The sequence below is a fragment of the Clytia hemisphaerica genome, unplaced genomic scaffold, assembly GCF_902728285.1.
Source record: "Clytia hemisphaerica strain Z4C2 unplaced genomic scaffold, Clytia hemisphaerica genome assembly, whole genome shotgun sequence".
Taxonomy (NCBI): Eukaryota; Metazoa; Cnidaria; class Hydrozoa; order Leptothecata; family Clytiidae; genus Clytia; species Clytia hemisphaerica.
The window spans coordinates 36,004-59,884 of NW_027104560.1; the positions used below are offsets into that span (position 1 = coordinate 36,004).

At 34.8% G+C, this 23,881-nt stretch overlaps 1 protein-coding gene across 1 annotated transcript in view; it reads right to left on the reverse strand.

Moving 5' to 3' along the window:
* LOC136823010 (laminin subunit beta-1-like) overlaps nucleotides 1-4,724 on the reverse strand; it is a 30,737-nt gene extending 26,013 nt beyond the window's left edge. The window contains exons 1-6 of the mRNA XM_067079315.1: nucleotides 4,516-4,724; nucleotides 3,411-3,607; nucleotides 2,402-2,527; nucleotides 1,892-2,010; nucleotides 1,206-1,341; nucleotides 61-221 (exon numbers count right to left, since the gene is read on the reverse strand). Coding sequence (XP_066935416.1) covers nucleotides 61-221; nucleotides 1,206-1,341; nucleotides 1,892-2,010; nucleotides 2,402-2,527; nucleotides 3,411-3,607; nucleotides 4,516-4,558 — 782 coding nt within the window. The 5' untranslated portion in view covers nucleotides 4,559-4,724. The remainder of the gene's footprint in view (nucleotides 1-60; nucleotides 222-1,205; nucleotides 1,342-1,891; nucleotides 2,011-2,401; nucleotides 2,528-3,410; nucleotides 3,608-4,515) is intronic.
* Between the last annotated feature and the right edge of the window lie 19,157 nt (nucleotides 4,725-23,881).

Here is a 23,881-nt window from a genome sequence, read left to right on the forward strand (position 1 = left end):
TGAAGTATAAGGTACAAGCAGGGGGTGAGTTTGAATACAGATTTCAAGTTTCAGTCTTACTTTTGGTTGACTTTAGGGTTGTCTCCTAACACGTCATCACCAAAGGTGTGAAGTTCGGTGAATTTAACACGAAGGTTTGTCACTTTAAGAAGGTTTTGAACGGCGAAACTGTAAGGATCTTCTTGCTGTGAGATGATAGGATCCAACACTTTCAAAACAACCTAATGTACAAAAAGATTAAAATTTTTTGGTTAATTTATTGCTTAAGGGAATTTCCCTTATGTCCACTTCTTCTTTCAGTCTTCACCACAATTAATTTTATGGCGTGATATGGTAGGCAATTCAATCTGCTTAGCCAGGGTGCAGTATGCAGTGCCGACAAGTCCTCACAAGGATGATATACATATGCTGCTCTGCCACCCAATCTCCCTTGAAAGAAGATAATTGGACAGACAGAAATTCTTTGAATTTCTTCACACATATATAAAAGAACCAAATGTTAAAATGAAGTACTTTAATTTTAATACACAAGCCCTTTTTTCTTTATAATATAGGTTACACAGTACACTAAAACGAATAAGACGAAACACTGCTGACAAGAAATAATAGCCTTATCCCCCCGCTAGGCACCATCAAATAATATCGCCAGAGGTACAAGGGGGGCGTACGGGGTTTGCGTTTTCCGAAAAACTGTATAATTTTGCCAAAATTTCCGAAATTCCGTAAAAAAAATACTTGCAATTCCGATACCGATTTTTTGAGCATTTTCCTCGTTTTGACTAATTTTTCATCAAATTAGATTTTTCATGTATGAATTCCGAAAATGGGAGACAATAACTTTATAATACCGAAATTTCGAAGCAAAAATTCATGGATTTCCGATACCGAAACAATTTCAGAATTTCGAAATACCGAAACAATTTTACCCGATTTCTGAAATTCCGAAGAAAAAAGGGTCGATTTCCGCAAATCCGAAATACTGTACGCCCTCCACGTACAGGGCTATATGAAAGGAAAAAAAGTTTTTGTTGATAAAATGAATAAAAAAAAACATTAAGAATAGATGAAAAAGGTGAGCTATGATTGTTTGAGATTAAAATAGTTTAAAATAGTGCCCCACTGAACCTACCGGTTTCATGCACAAAAGTAACCAAAGAACAAAGGACTGCTTGGTTTAGAAGTTCACAAGGCCTTAACAGGTATACCTCTCCTTTTGTACTGGGTTCCACTTTAGAATATCTTTCTTCGCAGATGACGTCATCAATCTTCGTTTGAGGACCACGTTTGATGTCCTTGTATTTGTCTCTTGGGAAAGCTTTATCACAATCGTATGCAAAATATCTGAAGGGAAAAGGTTTTAGAAAATCCAGGAAAATAGATTCTCAAGCTAAACAAAAGCGATGCCAATCCAATACTAGAAAGGAACCAATCTGGCAAACAACGTTGTTTCAACGTTCATCTCATGTTCACAACGTCCATATAACGTTAGATGTACGTTGAAAAAACGTTGTGTGCCAGTTGAAAAAGGTTACTAAAATTCTTATCCGGAAATTGGGCTATTCCATTTAATGTCCATACAGGGATGTCTTGAGCAGAATTTCCAGGGGAGTGGGTCTAAAGGAGTGTTTTTTCATTTTTCCAAGGGGTAAAAGACTGATTTTAATTCGTCAACCCTCATTTTAAGGTATAAAAAGAAATTTTCCAGGGGATTTTTTTGCAAATTTTTTCAATTTCCAGGGGGTGTCCACACATTTCCAAGAAATCTTTTTTGACTTGAAAAGTTTCGTCCAACCCCCCCCCCCCCTTTTTTTGGAAATTTAATAGAATGGCCCATTTAAGGTGTATGACGATGTCTTAGTTACCACAAAAAAACATTTCTATCAGAAATTACCTGTATACATCCCAGTCTTTTCCGTAATTCCATGAGCGTTCAATGTACATGGCTTTAGGTCGGAAAGTTTTAAAGGTCATGATCAAATGAGTGAACACAAATTCAGCTTCAAAATCAACCTAAAAGGCGAAGAGGATTTTGGTTATATAAATGACTCTCCAAAAACTCACAGGCCCAGTGGGACCTCAGCCCTACCGGAAAATTAAGTAAAAATTTCGCAGATTTCCAATCCTTTACAGTATTTGCCCCCCCCCCCCCCAAAAAAAAAACGAAATTAGCCATGTTAATGAAATTTTGGTACTTTCTTTTTTCGGATTCAAGAGAAATGTATTAGGATTGAATCTGAAGCTTTCCCAGGCTTTAAAGTGCCAAAATGAATCACCAAAGTAAAATCTCCGTTTTGGGGGCCATATACTGTAACAGTCCATAAAATACTGTAAATGGACCTCGAGCTATGTTCTATAAAGCATATAATTTTTCAGGACAATATTCATGACGTCACAATATTACCTGAATCTGAACTTCTTGTTCACCATTCTGTGCTTGCCACCATCCTTTCAAGCGATCTTTGGGTGAAGTAGTGACCATGTATTTAGGTAAGTGAGAATATTTGTAGCTTTCTGGTGTCAGGTCAACCTAAGAATGTAATAGAATTTTACTATGGAAATAGCGGCCGTATATTTGAGTTTAAAATAACTGATACTATTAAAAGTGACTCCAAACTTTTGTGGCTTTTACCAGACCAAGTTAGGATTCAATTTCATTTTTAAGTTTATAAATACAACCAATTTACCCTTTCTTTTTGTCTATGTCGTTTGGGAAAATGATATTATTTTAGGGGTAGAAGCTCAGGTATTTCTTTGTCCAGATTGCCATACGGGAGAGATTACTGAGGTTAAGTATACCAGGAAATTTGTAATAGGCTACTCAAAATACAACATTTGATTGGTAGACACTCACTAGCCTGTGAATTTTTTGTCTGTCGTCGTGATTATACCATTTTACTTAACCTCACTATTAGCTCAAAAAGGAAGACACATTTTTTCTTTTAATTAACCCTTTCAGTCCGAGCCACCCGCATAGCGGGCCCTCCTGGATCTAACTTCACAGGGCTATATCTCCGGAACTAAGAGATTCCCGGGAACTGGCATAGCTACCATTAGAAAGAACATGAAATTCTGAAGAAAATAGGTTGGTTTTGGGGCGCCCTTTTGTTTTATTCTTTTTAAAGTGCATAGCTCTGGGACGTGAAAGGATTCTTTGTTTTGTGTTCCCGTTTCATATCAGACACATATTTCATATCAGGACAGTGTCTGCCTATTGTTATGCTGTGCTGATATAAGCAAAAAAAGGTTTTTCTCTTCCTCTTTTTGGCCAATCTTGTTCCACATCCGTGTCAATCCAATGTGAAAAAGTTGTAAATTAAAATTGATGAGTAAGCAAACGATATCATTTTTATCTAAAAACAAAACCTTTAAGTCAGCGGAATTTCAAATTCAAATATCTTCAAGATACTGACCTCCCTGGTGGATTCACAACGGAAACATTTCTTTTTGTTGTTCAAGAAACTGACAATACAATATTCTTCAGGGCCTTTCAAACCACACGTTGAGGTGGCCGATATCCTGTCTTCACGGCCCACCAATAAATCACCGGTAGCCGGGAAACAACCGCCTCGTTGACATTCTTCTTGTGTGTAAATGGCAGATAAAATACCTAAAATGAATTAATGTAATTTTGGAGTTGAGGGAGTTACTCTTTTTTCTGAGTCTTGTCTTTAGATAAAATACCTTAAAAAGTAAGATTGATTAAAATCCAATCATTTTAAGTGTACACTCTTTGTTTGCATGTGGAAACCATGTTAGCGAAATAAGACTAATTCCATTAAGGGTGGTTTCTACATGGGAAAAATATATGTTCACACTTAAAGAGAATGGACTTTGAAATAAGTCATTATTCCCCAAAATACACAAATCAAATACCAATCAATCCCACAATCAATCAAAATACATTCGTTTTGAGTATCCATTTGTTGAAGCTACCATGTAGAAACCATGTCAGCGAAACAAGACTAATTCCATTAAGAGTGGTTTCTACATTAAAAAAATGTGTTCACACTTAGATCAAATGGACTTTAGTAGGGCCGAATTGTTCAAATTACAGCTGACTCTCTGTAATTCGATTGTCAAGGGACCAAACATTTTTTTCTCGAATTAGAGAGGGGTTTTAAAGAGAGTAATTTAAACTGCTTTCCGCTTGAAGGGACCAATATTCAAGTTCGAATTACAGAAAGATTCAAATAGTAGAAGTTCGAATTAGAGAGAGTTGACAGTTGTACATTTCCCAAAAAACTTTATCCACTTTATTCTAAATCAAATCTAACAAGAGTGATTCTGTAATCTTTTTGTAAAGTTTGGTCGTAGACTGTTCATAATACGATATTTAAGGAGATTTTTTCATTGGTTATCTTAGGATAAGTCAAAATACTTGTTTGAAGTACATTGGTCCTTTTGAGTTGACTCGCTCTTTGAACAGACGTTGACTGGTAGAATTGGGAAGTCTATATAACGTTAGATGGACGTAAAAACAACGTTCTGTGATAGCTGGGAGTAAAATTTACTTACCTATCAGAGTAGCTATCCGTAAAAAAGATCTTAAATCCGCCATATTCTTTGAAAATTCTGTGAATCAATTCCCAAAGACGCGCGGATAAAGATGATTTTTTTTGCTGAGTCAGCAGTCACGTGTTGCTCCACTCAACCAATAAGAACACAGAGTGTTTTTTGAAGTATAAATTTTTTTTTTTGATATTTTTTAAAAACTATATACTTCTAAAATGAAAAGCGGTGAAATACAATATTCAAATTAGCCTGGAGATCCATGCTATGATTTCTTATTCTATATACTGATGGCGAAATATATAGCATGGTATGGGCTGACAGTTTGAATTTCCCATATCCTAATAACGGTTGAAAACACAGCCAATCAAATCCTGTTATTGTTTCACTGGTCACACTTTCTTAAAGGAAGCGCAAGTTCCGAAATTTGGTTTTTATTTTAGTAAGTGAGGACAGCGCTAAATTCGAATTTCCCACTATAATTTTTTTGAGTCCAAAATTGGACTCACAGCTCTGACCCGTCAAGTATTCATCAGATTTAAAAAAAAAATACGCAGACGGGTTCCTGTCTATATTCAAATAGACCAATAAACGCCATTTTCTCTTGAAAGTAGTTTGTTAAACGGTAGATTGCCTTTAACTCTAATACTGGAACAAGTTTTCTGGTACCTTCAGCTAACAATGCCATATAAACTCTACTCCATAGCTCGAAATTTCCATAACTCGAACAAATTTGTGCGTATTCGAGTTATGGAGACTCTACTCTGTATCATAAAAGTGTACACAAAGTTTTATCAATGTAAGGAGCAAACTGCCTCTTCCATTACTGATTTTTTTCTAACTGACTGGACTTCCAAATAGTAAAAAGATTCAATTCCTGAGTATGGGAAGATAGCTTCTCCTTGCTGTGGAAAAGATTAGTTCTACCATGCCAATGAGACAGAAGTGTTTACAGAAGGATTTTTTTAGCAAGCAGGCAAAGAAAGTATTAGTATCATTTGACCAAAATCAAATAATTGAAAAACGAAAAAATTTACTATAGTTGAAGCTCTCTAATTCGACTATTTGATACATTCCATTATTCGATAATATTGAAACTCACTGTTAACAAGAAATTCTTATAAAAGACGCTCTACCATTCGATACATTCCCTTTTCTCGATGAAAATCCAATATCCCTTGTAAAACATATTAGAGAGCGCCGCAACTGTAATTTAAATTTTAACTATCAAAAACCCTTCAGAAAAACATTTCAAACGTTAGACCAAAAGCAAAGAGAAAGATAGAAGAAAAAATTTCAAGCAAAAGGACGACACATCGAATCGATATCGTTTCCGAGAACCTATAGGAAGCCTACGATAAACCGCAGCCTCCGTGTAGAAGTGCATAACATGTATCCCAAAAGTCAATAAACAAGCTCAAAAACTCTCCAACACATGTGTTTTTACAGTGTATTTCCGTAAAGGCCCTTTGGTGGCTTTTTGTTATTCCTTGTTTACATCAGGAAGCTGTCGTGTGTGTTGTCTTTAAACAGGAAATGATCGTGAAATGTAAATAGAGCCTTCTTTTGAATGGAGCCCAATTGTATGTTTTCGTTGTTTTTGTGTATGTTATTTAGTGATGACGTGAAAATTTTCAAATTCTTGTGTGTAACAGAAATACCGAGTTGTTCCGAGTTACCCGACAAGTGGTGACAGAACATCTCAGTGTTTATAATATCTTCATTCAGATTTTCAGCTATTAATAGAAACCGGAAATGCTACAATTTCTAATTTTTGATTCTGCTTACTAAGCTAAATTTTTGGCTCTATCAGAAATAAGTAGGATCTAAAAAAGTAATTTCACGCTTTATGCCATTCTTTTTTATTCAAACCTTTTACTTTACGTACACGTTTTTTTTAAATAAGAACAAACTACATAAGAACACAAGGCTTCGATGGCCAAATTATTAAGAACAAGTTAAGAACATTTTAAGGCTTTGCGGACTCTAGAACACCGAATTTTACAGGAAAATAAACAGAAAATAAGAACATGTTAAAAACATCTTTGGGCTTAAAACTCAAAAAGTTTTGGATGTTCTTTTAAAAAAACGTGCATTGGTTTAAAATTCAACCATTCCTTACGTTCTTTTAAAAAAGCTTTAGTATCAAATCTGTTACAAAGAACTGTTTCAGCAACCATTTAAAATTTCGATTCTGTATTGTTGGATGACTGTTGAAACAACGTTGTTTTGCTAGCTAGAAACGCTCCAGAAGCACTCGATTATTCACCAGCCTTTTCTCACCAATTATACTTTCCAAATTTGCCGATTCGCCTGAATACGTATTTTTCTTATAAGAGCAATCTACATAAAAACATAAGACTTGAATTGTCCGGACAAAAATACTCACATGATTATAGTGAAAATGTTAATATAATAAGAACATTTTGGACTTAAAACTCAAAAAGTTAAGAAAATTCAAAGGTTCCAAAACTTTGAATATTCTTATAAGAAAAAATGTTGTAGTTAACACACAGTAGATACATAATTTTCATATGAACATCCAAAATTTAAGAGTTTTAAGCCTTTAAATGTTCTTAACTTGTTATTAACATTTTGGCCATCGAAGCTTTATGTTCTAATATAGTTTACTCTTATAAAAAAAGTGTATTTTGACAAAATCAAGAAAATCTTACTGGTTCTTACAAAAAAGACAAAAAAGACTTACTTAACCACAGAGGCATGACTAATACCTTCTATCTTCAAAATAAACTTTTCATTGCTTTATTTTCATACCACCTTCACTGCATGAGTAAATCACCAATATAAACAAACTTCAATTTTTTTCTCACAGGGTATTCCAAACATTACGTGAAACATATAGCATACCCACACCCCTGTCTCACAGCCCTACTGGAACTTTTTTCCTCAGTGGAGATAAAAATTCCTATTGAAATCCCGATGTGGATGGAAATTTTATTGTTCCAAGGCTAAAAAATCCAGTAGCTATGGTTTCAGTGCAATTTTTAAGCATTGAATTTCAAATGAAATTAAATCCAATTTCACAGTGAGGCTGAAATTCCAGGATATTTTCCCACCGGGGGACGAAATCTTATCCTTCGTCTCTCGAGGTGATATAGATAATTCAACAATGTTATTACGCGTAAAATAAATGCTACTTTATTGAGATTTCAAAACCAATCAAACTATGAGGTCTATGAGCACAGAAAACTGTAGGTATGCCCTGGCGACCCAAACCATTGCCGAAGCCATCACCATCACATCCCCCATGGGGATGAACAGAAAAATCACAGAGAACAGAAAAATCTGATTCAGCAAATGGCTTTTGGTAGTCTAGCCAGCTAGACGACTAATTCAGACATAGTAGAAATAAAGCAAAAATTAATGTAGGGAACAAATTTTGTACAAACTAAATCCCGTAAAAATAATCGTATTATCATATAACGCCTATACTACTGTATTACACGCATTATAAACGACTCCAGTCTAGGCTTTTCGTCGCAAGGTTTCTGGACGATGCACATTGGTTCATCATTCAATCTCTCTACAACTAGAAACTTTTTACATTTAACAGTTTTCGCTTTAATCAAAACTCGCCCTTATAATAATCCACAAAAAGCGTTAAGGATTTAGAATAAAAAGAGAGCGAGCAAAAAGAAAAGAGAGAAAGACATAAAAACCCACAAATAAACACAATCATCTGGGGTTTGAATTTGTTTTCGCAGTTCATAACTTCTCGTTTTACAGTCTGTTGGATGTGTTGTTATCGTTTTATTTCGTGTTTAGTCCCTCATAAGTAGCGAATAATTATGGTAGGCTACATGTTTTTTTTATAAGAGCATCCAAATTTTTGGATGTTTTAACCTTTTGAGTTTTAAGCCTAAAAATGTTCTTAACATGTTCTTTTGAGCATTTTTGTCCATTTACCTAAGTAAGAAATTGGGTGTTTTTGAGCCCGCGAAGCCTTAAAATGTTCTTATCTTGTTTTTAACATTTTGGCCATTGAAGCCTTAAGTTCTTATATTGTTTGTTCTTATAAAAAACGTGTACGTCGTTTCTCCTTCCCTCCAAAGGTAAACTTAAAAAAAGACTAAAAAGCCCTGGAATTGTCGATTGTGTAGATACGATAATGACTTTTTTCTAAAAATAATATAATTAAGGCATGTAATTTGCAGAATTTACCACAAACATCTTGTGTAAGAAATGGATACCTCTGTTTTGATTTGCTTTATAAATTCTAACGTAGCGTACTAGTAGCTATACCGATTCTTGTGTAACGAGAGGTCATTTTGTTTTGTTTTCCTCCTTTTACATTCGTACACCCCTGTCTCAGTGCCCCGGTAGAACTTTTTCCTTCAGTGGGGATGAAAATTTCTATCAAAATGCCAATGGTGATAGAAAATCTATTGTTTCCAGCTCGAAAATTTCAGTGGGGATGGTTTTGGAGTGCAATTTTTTACATTCAGTTTTCAATGGGGATAAAATCATAAAGAAATTTCGCAGTGGGGTTGAAATTGTAGGATATTTTTTCCACCGGGGACGATTTTTTGACCTATTTTTCCACCGGGGTGGGGGGTCCACCGGGTCTGTGACACAGGGGTGTATTCGTTCGCAGTGTAAAATCTTGCCCACAAACATTGTGTATATCTAGTGAAAAGCATGTCCCACATGCATGACATTCAAAAAATCATTTAGTCATCAAAAAGTTCCTTGAATAACAAGTCAGAGGGCATTTACTTTCACAAAAGGCCCCAAAAATTGTAAACACTGTTGCCGGCAATGAAGGTCCTGCGACCGCAGTCGGAGGCGACCCGAAGGCCCCTCTTTCGATATCTGCTCGAAAGTAGGTAGAGGGTGACACTCTTTCCTGCTGGATTACTCCACTTACCCTTGAACCGTCCCTTAATTGCTGAGAATCAAGCAGAAAGGCACCGGGTACCATTTTGTACCAGGGACGACAAACTCTTTGATATGACCCAGCCAGGGGTTGAACCCACAACCTTACGCACCGTATCCGAATGCTCTACCTATAGCTTTCACTGCAGTTCTCACCGTGACAAGCCAACACAACATCAAGAAAAACATACATCATCAAAGCCAGTTCCCTTCACCTTTTTTACACGTTACTTTCAGTCACAAAATACGATTTTTAAGAAGTCAAAGATGACGTTTTTTTATTCAAAAAAAATTGATGAAACTCTAATTTCAGTAACCTGATCGTTTAGGTAAGAGGACGACCCCATTTCATGTTCGTTGTGTTTTAAACGATGTTATAATGAAATGGTGATCGCGTTATACGATTTGTGCTTTGTCAACCCAGGGAAAAATGGGTGCTGGGTATGTGTGAGTCATAAGGGTCCCTTTTTCACACCCAAGAAATTCCTTCAAAGGGGTACAAAAACCATTAAAAGCAATTGAATCTCTGTAAGGGTTCCAAAATTACTAAAATCGGCAATCGACACCTTCAAAGCGTCATAAAATTCTTGAAACGAAAAATTAAATATTTTGGCTGAAATTTTGGAGGGTCAAAAATGGACAAAATTTTTGAAATTCTCTCTCTTAGGGTAGATTTTCAAACTTTCACTCGGACATACCCGTCAAACCTTATACACCCTCCCCTGGGTTAAGTGTAAAGTTTTGGTAAAGGGAAAATTGTCTGTACATTAACCCTTACATGCTCCGAAAGACGTATACATCCTAATTAGGTCAAATATTTGCGAAAAACATGTTTTTATCTTTAAATATTATCCCTAAACCGGTGGCCGAAGAGTAATATTCAACCACCTTTTTTCGTAAAACATTCCCTTCTCATAGACCCGGTGAGACCCCCCCCCCCCCCGCTGGAAAAATTGGCAAAATATCGTCTCTAGTGGAAAACTATCCTACAATCAGTGAATTTCACCGGGGTGTTTTGAAACCACAATCAATTTGTAAGTGCTCTAAAGTAGATTCGAAGGGTAGAGTTCGGACCTTAGGATTTGAGGATCCAAAAGTTCAAAAATGATCCAGTAGGGCTTGAAATATAGCCTAGAAACCAATAAATCCCTCCCAGATCGAAATAATCGATGAAATCAAGTTGAAGGCTTGAAATTGACATTCTCGCTCGAACTTCAATTTTCGAAAAATGGTAAATTAGCCAAAAGTGCCAATATATTATGGCACTGATTGTACAATATTTCTCCCGCTGGACAAAATTCAAATGAAAAAATCCTCACCACAAAGAATAGGGCTATTTTTCCATCCCCATTGAATCTTCTGACTCTAAAACAATAGAATACCAATCCCCATCGAGTTTCAGTCCGCTATTTTTAATGCCTACTGGCTGAAAAAATGATACCGGGTCTGCGAGAAAGGGTTATCGTAAATCTTACATTGTAACGTATGTAATTATATGGTTGATTACATTTAGCTTAGATTTGTAAAGGACGAGCGGAGTGATAAATCCGTAATAGCCCCGCTTTTTTGTAATCGCCCTGATGTAAACAAAAATTTCTATTGGTTGAAAGAAAAGTATCGTACGATATTTTGATTGGTTAACAAAATATCGTACGAAATTTTTAAGCCAATCAAAATAAAAGTGTCAGTCGAATGTTTTTTTATAGTTTCGAATGTTTTTATAAGTTTCGAAAAGAATAGCGATTGAGTGTTCTTCAATTCTTTTTTTTACCATATAATTAACGCGGAATAACATGGTATTCTCGGGTGATTTTGGATTAATAACCCCTCGTTTCATTGAAAACACTTCAAAATAGCCCTCACTACGTTCGGGCTATTTTGAAATGTTTTCAATGAACCTCGGGGTTATTAATCCCAAATCACCCTCTAAACCATGTTATTACTAGTACAAATATTTCTATTTACCCTTCGTGTTTACTGATAGGCTAAAAGGATAAAGTGAGGTTTAGGTATTTATGCAAAGATTATCTATGTTATTATGGTTATTATCCTCAGCGCCCCGTTTTTTTAGGATATTCACCTCTACAATGTCTTCAGACATTGCGTCACTTTTGGATGTACTGAACAAAACTTCAAACTGAAAAATTGAAATAATTACGTATAGTCATTAAAGTGGTGATTATGACAAATTGAATGATTTAACAAATGACTACATAACAACCACTGTGGGCGGTCAGGGTCCCTTTTTTAGACTCTGAAGATATCTGACAGGGTCTTAAATTTACTAATATTTAAGATGTGAATCTGATAGGGTCGATTTCAGGGAGGAAATTATAAAGAAATTTCAATTTTTTTTCAAATTTTTTCAATCTCTAGCGGTATGTCTCCGTCGGCCGGGACTCAGACTCCAACTTATTTTGAACCAAACTAGCAGTGCATGCTTTTCTTTAGAGGTTTTTCATGTTTTCTTTAGTTACTTAATTTATTCCGTAATTTTCAAGATAGCTGCCTTACTGACTTTTTACTACATACTTTTCTTAAAATCTCTGGCTCTACAAACCTTTTCACATCGTTATATCAATAAATCTTACATGTTACACAATTTAATATTCAACCACCACGTCACCATTGAATTTTTAAACTATTCCATAATTCCGATAAAATTCACAAACTATACCTCTTTGAAATAAAACTAAATCACTAGTCATAGCTTTCACTAAATGCCCCCACATAAAGATCATGTCATGCACTTATAAAGCTTTAATGCTTTAAAAATTAAAACATTAAAAAATAATCAGGAGTAATTGATTGATTTAATAATTGATTGATTGATTGATTGATTGAGGCATTTGCTTGAAAAAAAATTTCATTAACAAAATACTTGAAGAATTCGCAGCTTGATAATTTAATAAAATTTAAGGAAAAGCTGGAAAAGCTTCTCAAAAATATATTTCAAAAATTATGGTATCATTAGCTTACAGGTTTTCACATCTCCTGTTTGTTTTTTTCTCCTTAGTTTCTTTCTTACAAGAATATATATCGTGATTATTATTCACTAAATAGACCTTTTCTGATAATGCCGCAGACATCTTAGATTGTAGGCAAAATATATAGCGGTGAATAAATCAACAAGGTAACCAATCAAAAATAGCTTGTTTTTTCATTGGCTGCTATATTTCAACAATTCTCTATTGCAACTTTGCCTGATAAACGATAGTCAAGAGAATACTGCGTATGAAATTTATCAAAAAGTTCTGCGCCATCTTAAATAGGGTGAAATAGAAACCAAGCCTAGTTAAGGCCCGGCCTCCACTTGCGTACGCTGTGATTGCACTTCTCAAACAAAATCTTCTATTTTATTGGTCAAAAGAAAAATAAAGGAATGCCATTGTGGTCCATTCAGACGTACAGTCGAGAAAAGTTGAAATGCGCCTAAATTTTTTTTCAAGTGCATAGTACTTTTTCATGATGCAATCTTTTCTCCAAGCAGCGCAGACAATGAAGAGACGTGCCTTCAGGAAGCTAGACTTTTTGAGTTTATAGCTATATATACCTTCGCTTTATGGTGTTTCTGTATGACTGTCTGTGTACCTATTCTAACCATCGTTAAATGCCTTCGGGAAGGTCCATCCTAACTTGGAAAGCCAGAATTGGAGCTATTTCACCAAACCACTGGAGCGTAAGTTATTTAGGCTATCACAACTGCATGAAAAAGTTGAATGTGCGCATGTAAAGTTAAACGAATGTAAACAAACTTTTCGCAGGTTTTTGAAATAGATTTACCCCACTGAAAAAACAGTGAAAAAACTCTAAGTGAGGTAAATCTATTTTGAAGACCAAAAGAAAAAGTTTGTTTACATTGATTGACATTCAACATTCATTCAACCACTTTTGGATTCAACTTTACATATGCATACATTCAACTTTTTTGTACTTTGCCGGTATTTAAAGCTCGAGAAGCTCTATAAACAATAAAGGTAGTTAATAAAATAAAAGACAAAGATAAATTGGAGTTTGAACAAAAATATCAAATGTACATTTGAAAACTTGAGCAAATTTCTTTAAAGATTCCGGGAAAAGAATTGAAATCAGTGCTGAAGTGAACTTCTGACTAAATTACAGTAGTTAGTATTCAGTTTCAAAGACAAGAAACAAAATTTGACATACAAAACACTTTTTCCAGTCAATGAATCAGCTCATCATCATAACCAGTCTGCCATTTTGTTTGTTTTGATTTGCACAAGTAATATTGTAATTCGTGTTATATCATACACTGTTATGATTTGCATTTATAACACTCGATTCAGCTTTTCAAAGCTAAATCAAAACTAAAACTGTAATATGTAATAGTGGTAATATGAAACGTAATATGAAATATGTATGTAATATGAAAATATGTATACTAACGTCCCGGAAAAAAACCGAACATTTACGGAAGAGACTAACTACGGGGATGCTTGGTCGACAAAGCGCAACAAAATTTCGAGATTCCAGTCCAATATCTATGCGTGAAACTATGAGTGCCTCCTCGTCGCTACGCTCCTGCGGGGGCAATAACAGAATAGTTTATGATACCATATACACACAAAGTTCAAGTTCATTTCGATCTCTGCAATGTATTCTTCGAAAATAAAGTTGACATCAAATCGAAACTAAAAAATCCTTGGTAGGGATCTTCAAAGCCAAAAAAAGTAGAGAAGGCAGTCAAGAAAAATTTAACATCCTTTCCCACGATATAAAGGTCTTGTAGGTAAACTGTATCTTTTTTTCAAAAGTTTGAGTTGAAGTACCAAACCTTATTCAATCAAAATTCCAAATCGTTTCAAATCGTTTCCATTAAAATTAAAATCCATTGCATCGGAGAGTCTCCAACTCCAGCTACATCGTTTTTACTTTTTCTCATTTCATATCTACCCAAATTGTTATAAAACTATCCATGATTGGCTAATCGGAAATGGCCACACGATATTTCAGCCAATTAGAATGAATCTTATATAAAAATACTTAACAATTCCTTCGACATGTCAGAGAAAAATGACAATCGTTGTTTTTAAAAACTGTGAAAATTGTTTTCATAAAACATTCTCTTTTTTTCCTTTATCTACCCCCCTATAAAACATATTTTACCCTAACATGATTTTTGATAGGAACAAGGGGTAAAACTACCAAAAACCTAAGAACAAATTAAGAACAATTCAAGCCACAGTCTTAAAAAAATGGTCAAGGAAATTCCGGATCTAAGTGCCATTTATAAAAAGCCAAAAAGTGAATAAAATGAGAATATTAAGAATAATTTAACAAAAGTATAAAACCAGCCAAGCCTTTGCTTGTTCTTATAAAAAAAGTGTGCATGTTCTTTTAAAAAGATTTTAAGATATCAAACATATACACACAACATTACTAAGAATGACTCTTCGTTCCCGAACGAACACCCTATATAGAACGGTGAAGACACTTTATAAAATGCCGACAATCTGGTGATATTTTTTGTTAGAAACAGTTAAGTGTAATCTTCATAAGATTGAAAATTTTCCTAAAGCTGCAATGTTTCAAACGATTCTGACTGGAAAAAAGACATTGTAACAATTCCCCTTCTTAAGGCATTCCCAAATTCTCCAGCTCCTCCATTTTCACAGTTCCTCAGAGGGTGCTACTCCCCCCCCCCCTAAGAATGTCGGCTCGAAATATGATAGATCCTTATTGTGGGATTCTTCAGAGGCTGCTACTTCATCCCTTGCCCCTTAAAAATGGAGGTTTGGTAATTTGATAGATCCTAATTTTTTGGGATTCTTATAAAACATGAGATGATGATCGTGTGTCAATTGACTGAGAAAATATATCTGTCATTTTTCTTTTCTTTTCTGCACCCTCTTTTTTTCTCTTCTAACATTTTGTTATGTTAGCCTGGTGGCTTCTTTATACACTTTATTTTGACCACAGTCTGTGTAAACTATCTTTTATTTTCAAAGTCGCGAACAAAAATTGAACAGAGTCATTGCCTTTTGTCGATACACGGTTTTTTATTAGAACATCCAATATTTTTTAACCCTTTGTATATTCTTAACTATTTAAAAGTGTTCTTGACATACCCATATTTTCCGCATTTTGTGAGTATTTTTGTCCATTTTCCTAAGAAATCCGGTGTTTTCGAGTCCGCAAAGCCCTAAAATATTTTTAACATGTTTTAAGTTTGTTCTTATTAAAATAAACGTGTAAGCAATGATGATGCAAAAGTAAAGTGACGTCATCCATTTTTTTATAAAAATATACTCTTTAAGAACATTCATCTTAAAATTGGCCAAATTATTTAGAATATGCTAAGAATACCGCAATCATAGAATTTTACAACTCACACCTGAACCTTAGATTGCAGTTTTTCCGGACATTTTTGTTTATCGAGTCTAAATTTTTTACTTGTTGTTTAAAGAAATCGTCTTAAACCCGAAGACATGGATTAAAAACTCTAGACGATTCAATTCAACTCTGATGATTTCCAAAATAGGAATTCTAAAAAACTTCTTTTTAGCTTGCTCCAAAAATGTTACTCATCAAAGGATCGTCAATGGCTAATCTAATAGACTTTATCAGAGTTTTTGATTTTTATAAAAAAGTGATGCATTGTGGGATTGTTTCGCATCGGGGTGGTTTCGGGGGTATAACAATAGAATTCCCTCGAGTTATTCCTAATAGATTTCTATTGTAATACCCCTGAAACAATCCCACAATGCATCGCTTTTTTAGAAAAATCAAATCTCCATTAAGATCTATTAGGTAAATTCACCGAAAACTCAGACAAAATACATTTGAAAGTGTTTGTTTTGAATAAACAGGGTTCACCGATGACTTGAGTTTCACACATATATGCCAATTCCAGACGCCTGATCGTCAACTTAAAAGGATAATACAAAGTCTTGAAATGTAAATAACTTTCTCATGTATCATGTTGTCTTTTAATTCATGAGTTATTGATAATTCAGTGTGATTCAAAGGAAATTATGAATTAACACCGAATTAAAGGAGAAAATATAAATTGAATGATAATTTTGTCTTTTGTTAAAATTCTTATCACGCTAGTATTTTTAATGAAAGACACAATAGAATAAAGCTGACGGAACCCTTTTCAGAATAAGATTTATTAAAGACATTATTCTTGATGATTTACATAGCAGACCGGGCAACTCACAAAGATCTGACAATTCATAATAAACAAAAGAATATATACAGCTGACTCTCTCTAATTCGATCTTCATGGGACCGAAAACTCTCTTCGAATTAGAGAGAGACTCGAAATACTGAGAGTAATTTAAAGCTGAGGGACCAATATTTTAATTCGAATTACAAAAAGATTCAAATAATAGAGGTTTGGAGTAGATTGAGTTAATTGTAGGTAATTGTAGTTTTAAAGATAGCTAGCCCCTGATTAAAGTGAAATCTTCTAAATAAACAAATAAGAATTTAAGATATTATGAATAGTTTAAATACAAACAACCTCCTTTGGATGAGAACAGGACATTGGGTTTCCCCTTTCTAATTAGTAAACAAAAAACTCACGATTTAAAAATTTTCTCTAACCGTCAAGAATAACAAACAATTTACAGTCATTCCTTCAGTAAAAGGACAATTTTTGCGATGAGAGGGCCTGTGATGACTAACACCGAATAAAATATAATGGACAATCGATTTGATTGTTATTTTGGAATTTCGCAAAAAAATGATGTTTATTAAATTGTTTATCTTGACTAAAACTTATTAATCTTGATAGATAAATTACTAAAGTTCTGTATTAGTTCCATGGAAGTATCCTTTTCTTTTTTTGGATAATTACGTCATCATTAATTGTTTGTTATTGCTGACAGTAAACACGGAAAAAATTCTCGTCTTCGTCGTCACAGGTTATTTTCTAAAGAAAGGCCAACTACAGTAGAGTCCATTACTCGAACGTAATTCAAATTTGTTCGAGTTTGAGTAAGGTTTTTACTTTTAGGTTAACTGAAGAGACGAGAAAACATGGTCTTATTTTTAGGGCATAAGCTTTTCCCTTGATTTTTACTACTTTCAAATTGTGTTGGTATTGTTCTATTTTAAAACGATTTTGAGCCTCATTGTTCTCTTACAATTGTTCTTATAGAAAAGAGTCCAATCCTACGTGCTGTTTTATATGAGTATGTTTTATTGACTCACTGTTCTCAAGTGGTTCTGACCACAAGTATACTTTATTCATCATTTGACGAAGCGGAAATGGAAATCTGATTTGTTCTTTTCGTTCCTTTTTCTAGTCCTGACTTCTTAATACTTGATTCTCGCTTATTCGAACTTCTATTATTCAAATCGTTCTATAATTCGAAATGATTCCTATTCCGCTCATTCAAGGTGAAACCCGCTTTAAGTACTTTCTATAGTTCGAATCTCCCTGTAAATCGAACAAAATAAGATTCCCCTTTCGAGTTCGAATTAGAGAGAGTCAACTATATTATTTGATTTGGAACAAATTACCAAGAGCAGAAATGAATTCATAATTCAGAAATGACTGAAACAATGACAAGCCTCAGTCAAAATTTACCAAACCCTGTTTTGAGTCCTATTTGAAATAATTATTTTTTTAGAATAGAAAAATAATAAGGACATGTTTTTTTTTGACTGTACCAAAATGCCGATTTTCAACCAACCCGTTCAAATCGGCACTAACAGAGACAGCTGAACCCTTTCTTATCGTTATTCAAAAATAAAAAAATAGATTAGTAGCTCTGTACGATACTTTTTGTCCGATCTTAATAGATTTTATGGAACTTAAGATATTGCTTGTTGAATCCGGAGTATTTCAGGATGAAAAAAATCATAGTCTATTTCGGATTTATAAAGTCGGCTCTATATTTGGCCTTTGTCGTGTCCAATTTATATACGAAACTTATATCAGGGTGTAGCTAAAGGATTGAATTTTCACATCGACCTCTTTTTTTTGGAAAAAACGGAGGAAAATGGGATCAAATTGATCATTTTTGAAATCTAGGTGCTAATTCTAATCGTATATATTTTCCTGACAAGTCTATCTATTGGGGAGGTGATTTGAGATTTTTGTTTAGTTGATAAGAAAGGAACAAACTAAAGAAACCAGGAATTGTTAAAATGAGTGAAAAATGATTAAAAAAGTCGTGATGATTGTTTTGATCATAACTCACTCCGGCCTTTAAAAAAATTACTCCTCAGGCTATTTTATGATTTTAGGCTACCTCAGGCATGCATAGAAACCTCCTCAGGACCGAATAATGAGTCATGGAGTGAGATATGATCCAAAACACTCCATGATTAATTAATCCTGAAATACTCCGAATTTTGAAATTTCAAATAGCTCATTTTAAAACCCTTCCCAAATCTCAATACATATCAAAATTTTGGGAAAATTCATCATGCGAATGACGAATTAATTAAAATAAAGTGATTTTCACGATTTTCGAAAACCTGATTTTGGTACAGTCAAAAAAAAACATGTCCATAAATAAAAATACACCACGGCCTCTGTTTTTATCTCTTTCCCTACCGGAAAAAAGCCATTCTCGGTCAGAATAATATTCGGGGTCTGGGGGTGGCACTTAGGTAAAATTAAGTACGGGATGTGCCGCTGATCAGGGTCTCTTTTTCAGAGATATCTGACAGGGCTCCAAATTTACCAAACATTCATATCTGACAGGGTCCACTTTTCAAACTCCAGTGACACGTCTCCGTCGGTCGTCAAGGTCAGTGCACCCTCTCTGGGACCCGGGTAATAATACCCTGGAATGTTGCTCAAGTGTATGAATGTTAAAAGGATATTGAAAACCAGCTGTGTAGAAGTTATCCACACTGTAGCCCAGGTTAACGTCAACAATTTTGATTTAAGTACAAAAATATTTCAAAAATCATCGCTCCATTTTCATTTTAAGTCAATGAATACCTACAAACTACAATCTTTGGAGATAAACAGAAACTTGACAGCATGAAAGATACCCTTTAGTGCCCTTAGTGACAATGTCCAACAATTTTCTTCTTAACAAATTCTATCGCATTGCATATCTGAAAAAGCTAATTCAAGTTCAGAAACAATGTTAAGGGCTCTGACCATAGTGAATTTTTCATAATTGCCGTGTTTAAAATGTGTTTTCTGACTGATTTAACCAACAAAACTATGGCATGTTATACATTTTCTGTTAGACAAACTATTCCTGAATCTGAAAATTCAAAAATTGCATTGAAAAAATTTGGTGAAGAAGAAAATGAAGACTTTTGCGAGGAAGAGTATTTCAACTTTGAAGAGCTTAGTTTCGGCGAAGAAAAAACATTTTGAAAAAATTTTCGCAGTAGATGGTGTATTTTTTACCGAATGATAAAAATTTTTGCGGAAAATTTTTGTAAATGCTTCTTTGTCTCGAAATCTTTAAAATAGTGGTTTTTCATCAATTTTTCATCTGGATTTCGCTTAAAAAAACAGTCATAACTTTTTGACACATCTTTTTAAAAATTTTCCGCAAAATTTAAAATAGTTCAATTCTTTGCGGACAGTTTGAAAAAACTTCGAAACAAAAAGGTTAATTACCCATTAAAACTTAGCCCTTTTTATAAAAGAAGGTGATGCAACATATTATTAACGTCTTTTTAAAGTTCATAACGTCATTTTAGCCAATAAGTTCTTAATTACTCTTAAGGGATTTGATTAAAAAGCAATTTATAAAGGCAATTCTTTGTTAAAAGTGTTAAAGAATCTAAAACATAACTTTTATGTTCAGATACTAAAATCAATTTTCCGACTATGGTCAGAGCCCTTAAACTAAAAGTCAAAAACATTCAAACCAAATGAGAAATCATATCACAAACTCAACGTGACAAGGACAAAAGCGGCAAACCAAAAACATAGAACAGCAACAAACAAACTCAATATATGACTTTCAACCTCAACAAAAAGTTAATATTCTAAATTCCAAAAAACATTTCACGCTCCTTCCACTAAAAAAAATTCTCTTGAAAATCGTCTCCCAACTATACTATTCTCCAACTCAATAAAGAGTCATCGAGAGTTACCATTTATACACTATGCTGTCATTCTCTGTGAACTCGACTCCAATGTTTATACAAGCATGTCCTCTTTTGATGGACACTTACTCGTTTGTAACCAAATCTTTTTATTATAAGCATAGCATTTTATTGAAAAGAATTCGCGGTAGCTTACAATTGAGAGTCTCCATAACTCTAACACACATAATTATGATCAACAGATATGAGCGAAAGGTCTCGTAAATGAAAAGTGTTTTCTGTTTTTTAAAAAGTTTATACATGCTCTGAAATGCCCACTTTGCCTTCTGGATACTTCAATTCATGAATCCTGGTCGAACCTCAGAAATAGTTCTGCTGTCTTTTGTATTTCAGAAAAAGGGCTGACACACGGCTGAATCTTGTGGAAACTTTGTGCGTCGTAGCTAAATGGAATACCTTTATGTCATTGTTGCTTACAGTGGTGTATCTTACCAACTGACAATTTAACCCACCTCCATATAAGTCCTTACCAAGTAGCTGCAGATTAAATACAAAAACTCGGGGATCTCTTTGATTTGACTTTTGAAAACTCCACGGTACAGAGTTACAGAGGAAAAATTGAGAATATCACCATGACTTTTCTGATGAATTTATGATGACCGCAATCTGAAATCTAGAAAGGCCTTCGCATTTCACCGCGAATTATTGAACGAGGTTGTAGATTTTCATTTAGTACTAACGACTAGTTCAAAATGCAAAGATAGAGCATGCTACTATTATGTCTATTATGCGCAATCTCCTGGGTTCAATCCCCTCCCGGGGGGGGGGATACTTAGGCAAAAATGGGTGCTGGGTATGTGCGGACAGGAAGAGTCGCTTTTTTCATCTTTCAAAGTCTCTCTAAGGGTTGCAAAAGTCATGAAAATTTAAATTAGTTTCTCTAAGGGTCTGAAAATTCCAATTTTTAGAAAGAAAAAAACTGATTTAGAGTGGAAAAAATCGAAGAAAATTTTTCTAAAAAGTGGTAAGTGGAGCAATATAGTGAGAATGAGTTTGCCCTCCCTTACTTTAGGACACTTAGGTTTGGAAAGAGGACCTTTGGGTCGCCTCCGACTACGGTCACAGACTTTTTAACCCAACAACCGCGGTGAATTTTTATGATATTTTTTTCTGATATGTTATGAAAGTTTCGAAAGTTATAAATCCATATGTCGTGTAAGTGATTTCATTTTCGCGTGCTACGATCGATTCATAATATTATGGAATAGGCTCTTTAAGTCAACCGCAGAAATGAACAGCGTATGGTTTTACCGTGCCAGCACACAATTTTGTTTCAACGTTTATTTAATGTTCAAAACGTCCATATAACGTTAAATAAACGTTGAAACAACGTTGTGTGTCAGCTGGGTAGCGTGGGAAGTTTTGATGGAAAGGTTCTGACTAGACTGGAGTCGTTTATAATGCATGTAATACTAATAATACCAATACTAATAATGATAATACGGGATTTAGTTTGTATATGTTTGTATATGTTTGTTCCATTCATTACGTTTTGCTTTATTTATACTATGTATAAATTAGTCGTCTAGCTTGCTAGACTAGGTTCTGACAATTGAAAATGTAGACTACACATTTTTTATAAGAACATCCAAAATTTTTGAAGCCTTTGGAAGTTCTTAAATTTTTGAATTTTAAGCCTAAAAATGTTCTTAACATGTTCTTATTTTCCTCATTTTATGAGTATTTTTGTCCATTTTCTCAAGAATTTCAGTGATTTTAATTTTCGTCAAAGCCTTAAAATGTTCTTAACTTGCTCTTAACATTTTGGCCATTAAAGCCAAAGTTATACAGTTAAACTTATATAGTTTGTTATCTTATAAAAACGTGTATGCTAAAATAGTCTAAGACAAATCACTATCTAAGAAAAATCCCAAAACCGAAGAAAAATCACAAATGGGTTTTTGGCCAAAAGAGTTTACAGATTTTTCGAGTCTTCAAAATTCTTCCGCCGTTTGTTTTTCGTATACCGCCAACCTCGCGAGCCAGGACGAATCGTTGGCGGTCAGGCCGCAAAAGCGAGGGCGGGGATGGCCAGACGATTACGCCCATCTATAACGTCAAAAAGCTTATCGCCCTGGGTACGAGGTTGGTATACCGCCATAATGGCTGCAAACTCCGCGCGTAGAATATTTCCCACCTTTACTATCTCTGTAACGGACGATAACATCATCTAGTAAAAAATGAAGGGTTGGATCACTCGAGAAAAAAAATTATGTTCCTCGAGCTTTTAGTCCAATTTTCCGGACTTTTCTCGTGACTATAGGACCCTTTCATCAGAGCGTGAGTTAGTTTTTGACAACCCTATTTCAAAGCCCCGGTGGAATCTCTTCTCGATGTGGGACGAAGATTTCTTACAGAAATCCTAATAGGAAAAGAAAATCTACAGGGCTCAAAAGACCCCATGGGGGTGGTTTTGGAGTGCACATTTTCCACTGAATTTCAAATGGGGATGAAATCAAAGTCATTTTCCAAGGTGAAAGAATTTTTCAAAGAAATTTATTCCATCGGAAGGTATAGCCCAAAGTTTATTACTGATTGATTTCAAAACCATCAAATTACAGGCTTACGTAGACGATGCCATCGTCCGTTTAGAGGGTCAGTAAACGCGGGAAAATATATATGTGAAGAGTCAGGGCGTCAGGGCGGTTTACAGGGAAAAATAGTGGCAGTAGAGTTTGGGACAAACACTGTAAACACCTCCGCCATTGTTTACTCCGCCCCAAACTAAACTCGTTTTCAGTGATAATGTGTAGACGATAGGATCGTCTAGGGCTTACGTTGCATTTTCTTAAAAATATTGTACACGTCGGTCCAAAAACTTTTTACACCCTTAGAGTGCACTCCCTCTTATTTCGACCTTCACAGTGCACTTTGGGAAACCTTAAAAACGCGCCCTTTGGGGCGCACCTACGGTACAGGCTGGCCACTCATTACGCCAACACGCCAAATCTTTTTCTCCATTTCGCCTCCAATCTTTGGTTTATCACCCCAGCAGGGGGGGGGCACTGACCTTGACACGGTCTTCGGGGACGTGCCACTGGAGTTTGAAAAATGAACCCTGCAAGATATGAATACTTGGTAAATCTAGGACCCTGTCAGAAATAAAAAAAAAAAATTCCCCCATTTTTACCCTGAAAAGTGACCAAAAAATTGATAAAAAAAATTTAATTTTTACACTGACCGACAATTGTCAAAAATTACCAGAAATCGACCCTGTCAGATACACATATTGAAAATTAGTAAATTTGGGACCCTGTCATATAACTTCAGAGCCTAAAAAAAATGACCCTGACCAGTGGCACGTCCCTTCTCTGTACCTAATTTTGCCTAAGTGCTCCCCTCCCGGGGTATTACCAGCGGTCGTACTAGTGGATTGTGTCACTTTGTAGGACATCCTTTAGATTAGGGAAATGTT